The sequence below is a fragment of the Diaphorina citri genome, unplaced genomic scaffold (genome assembly GCF_000475195.1).
Source record: "Diaphorina citri unplaced genomic scaffold, Diaci psyllid genome assembly version 1.1 scaffold663, whole genome shotgun sequence".
Lineage (NCBI taxonomy): Eukaryota > Metazoa > Arthropoda > Insecta > Hemiptera > Psyllidae > Diaphorina > Diaphorina citri.
In genome coordinates this window covers 131,156-134,569 of record NW_007378096.1, presented here as the reverse complement: position 1 = coordinate 134,569, position 3,414 = coordinate 131,156, and the positions used below count along the sequence as shown (strand labels likewise).

The window sequence follows — 3,414 nt, the reverse complement described above, 5'->3', positions numbered from 1 at the left end:
CCCGTCATGAAACCTGAGGGTAAAACATAAATCAATTAACACTTTAAAGTAGAAGGTATAACTACACCTATTGTATCTAGTCTCTGTATTAGACCTCTGTATCCAATAACATTTGCAAGTATCACTACATAGTGCATAACAAGTACAAGAAACTTTGCTGTGAACCTTGATCTCCATTTGAAACTAGTGGACATGCTATGACCTTTGACCCAAACTCGTAAAAGTCCAAGTTTAGGTTTAAATGATACGAAATGTATAAATAGGTGAAAAGCCCATCTTTTTTCGTTATTCAATGACCGCCACTCACGCTCAGACAGTCTGACAGTTGGGTCTCTCAGACAGTCTGAAGGTTTTCCCGCCACACATGTTCCGACTATCTGACAGACCGTCAGACGGTCTGAGCGTGACTGGCTGGCATAAGATCCTAGTAGCATACTATTCATCAGAGTTTTTACCTTGAGGGAAGAAGAAGCCAGAGATCCAAAACGACACGGGTGGGCCATGGTTAAGCCACACGGCTATGAAATCAATACGTAGCGCCAGATCCTTGATCCAAGAACCTAATGACTTAAGCGAAGGGTAACATTTGGCAGACCAAAGTTTTGGAACCTGGGGAGAGAAAGGGGTGGATGTTAGGCCAGACACTCACTATCAGGTAGACTTGACAGGTACGATTTCCTATACAAAAATTTTGCATTTATTAATACATCTCGTATAACATTTCCCATCTATTCCAGGCATTCGTTCCAATTTGAAACGCTCCCTAGCCACTATTGACGAACAAGTGTTATTGCTTTATTTTATTTGATCTAAGACAAACGTGTTTTTATTTTCAGGTTCACAGAGATTTCCGGCTCTACATGAGTTCGCTGCCAGCTCCCACGTTTCCAGTATCAGTACTCCAGAACTCGGTCAAAGTTACCAACGAGCCGCCTAAAGGTAAAACAATGCAAACCTGTTAGTTTCTTTAGAGGTTTGATAGAGGTAATTGTAACAACGTAGGTCTTAGTGTCCCGAAATCGAAGAGAGAAGAGAGACAGGATAGGAGAAATCCAGCCGTTCCGAGAACGAACTTTATTCTACTTAGGATGAACAAGGTATATGTATATTCTATTTTCTTATCTTACCAACCTCAGTGGTGTAGTGGTTCACGCGATGGACTCTGGATTTGGAGGCTGGTAGTTCGAGTCCAAGTCAAGTCATACAATTTAGCGTAGTGTAAAGCGGGGAACGATAACGGTGACAAACATTTAGGTATGCTCAACACAATTAAATATTGCTTTCCTAACTAACAGTGCATTTACATTGAAATGGGGGTCTTTTCTGACGAAATTCCTATGTGCGGAGTACAGTATGTAGGACTATTGCACCCAAAACAGTACATTTGATTTCATTTATTACTTTTGAAGGCAAACTCTATGGCATTGTTCTTAGGCTTGCACGCTGGAGGTTACAGATTCAATCCCTTACAGAGGCAAAAAATTTACTGCTCTTGGACTTCAGATTTCTCATGGTTTTACAATCTGTAAGACCTACCTAAACTCTACACCGTGCTTACCTTTCTCCAACAGACTAGGGTGAGCATTGTCCTTGTCTATTTTGGTTTTGATTCGTTCGATCACACTATCGCATTGCTCCAACACTAGCTCGTCTGGACTTTTGCCTTCTGAACTGCCACCCTCCCTGGGTTGAACCTCCATTATGGTTTGTATTACCTGAGGACATATAGAGAAGAAAATAAATGGTTGTTAAGTCTTTGCTTAAGATAGAGATAGAGGGAACTTTAACTACTAAGGTCCTATCGCCCCGAAATCGAAAATAGAGGAAGGAAAGGATAGGAGGAAGGCAGCCGTTCCGAGAACGAACCTTATTTGTTAAGGATAAAGTCCGCCGCGGGCAAGAATCGAACCCGCGTTCTAGGTTCTTTATTTATAATTTGTGAATTTAATCTGTACCAAATACTTGAGACCTTGTTTAGACTGCGGGAGTAAAGGGTCTCTTCAGTCTCATTTCGGCAGTATAAACAGGGTGTATTGTATTCTATTTTTCTTCAAATACTTTATGTAGGTAAAGAAGATATTATGGGGAAAACAAAGAAAACTTACATTCTTAGTCTCCTAAAACTTACATTCTTAGTCTCCTTCATCTGGAAAGCAATATTGGCGTTGTCATGCATGCCAAATATCTCCGGCTCTTCAATAATGGGCAGTTCCTCCACAAACTCCCTATACATCTCTAGCGTGTTGCACTCCTCTGTCTCGGGGCAATAGTAAGTGCCCGAGGCAGAATAGACATAGTCTGGGGCTAGAGTGTGGAAGCCGAAATAAGTGAGGAGGATGGTTTTGAGCGTGCGCTGGTCCCAGTAGTCTGTCACTCGGCCTCCGTAGTTCACCTCACCGAAAGTGTAGGTGAGGGCCTCCCAGGGTATGGTATCTGCGGAGATAAAGTTATGATATATCAGAGCTTCTTAGGGATTTGATTCAGGGGCAGGGCGATATTTAGGGGAGAAAAAGGGGGCCCCACTAGAGCTTCATTTTTACTTTCCTTATCCTATAGAAAGGAAAGTAATGTTAATGTAGTCTAATTTATTTTTATTGTAAGCCAGACAGCAAGAATTTGACAGCCATTCACGCTCAGATCGTCTGAGAGACTAGGTCTGAAGCTTTTCCCGCCACAGTCTTGTCGGTCCGAGTGTGAGTGGCTGGCATTAGATATTCCCACTTCTCTATGCTTATTTGCCACTAAGAGCTACTTCGCGGGTTCAATGCGGGCCCAGGACAAACTTCATTGTAAACAGATAAGATTCGTTCTCGGAACGGCTGGCTTTCTTATATCCTGTTTTCGATCTTTCTTCGATTTCTCTACGAAACCTAAGACCTCCGTTGTTAATGTTCCCTCCATTCTCTATTCTTTGTGAGATTACTATGCACTGTAAAGTGACATGAATTTGGACACAAAGACTAGTAGGTACTCACCCTGAGCGCAATACATTTTGAGCGTGCCTAGGGCGCACTCTAGGTCACTATCATTGAACTCATACAGAATATTCCAGCCCAGAGGTCCGAACTTCTTCCTCTCCTGAATTACAGCATGGAAGAAACACACCCCGAATACCATCTTACGCCATGCGCCCTCTAGTGAGTGAGTGTTGAACACTTGTTCGTCAATAGTGGCTAGGGAGCGTTTCAAATTGGAACGAATGCCTGGAATAGATGGGAAATGTTATACGAGATGTATTAATAAATGCAAAATTTTTGTATAGGAAAGCAATATTTAATTGTGTTGAGCATACCTAAATGTTTGTCACCAATATCGTTCCCCGCTTTACACTACGCTAAATTGTATGACTTGACTTGGACTCGAACACCACATACCAAAAGTGCGCTACCTGAGACTTAAAACCCTTCCGACCAT

General features: G+C 42.1%; 1 protein-coding gene across 1 annotated transcript; it reads right to left on the bottom strand.

Moving 5' to 3' along the window:
• On the bottom strand, positions 1–3,262 carry LOC103511009 (dynein heavy chain 6, axonemal-like). Its single transcript, XM_026824895.1, has 5 exons — positions 2,976–3,262; positions 2,129–2,433; positions 1,559–1,715; positions 456–609; positions 1–13 (listed from the first exon to the last, which is right to left on the bottom strand). Exons 1-4 carry the CDS (start codon positions 3,115–3,117, stop codon positions 569–571), a joined length of 645 nt encoding a protein of 214 aa, XP_026680696.1. The 5' UTR covers positions 3,118–3,262; the 3' UTR covers positions 1–13; positions 456–568.
• Positions 3,263–3,414: the final 152 nt, after the last annotated feature.

Coding starts and splice junctions, on each gene's coding strand:
- LOC103511009 (XM_026824895.1), bottom strand. CDS start 3,117: ATGGTATTCGGGGTGTGTTTCTTCCATGCTGTAATTCAGGAGAGGAAG. Junction 2,434..2,975: donor CAAAATGTATTGCGCTCAGG/GTGAGTACCTAC, acceptor TTATCTCCGCAG/ATACCATACCCTGGGAGGCC. Junction 610..1,558: donor CCCTAGTCTGTTGGAGAAAG/GTAAGCACGGTG, acceptor TTCTCTCCCCAG/GTTCCAAAACTTTGGTCTGC.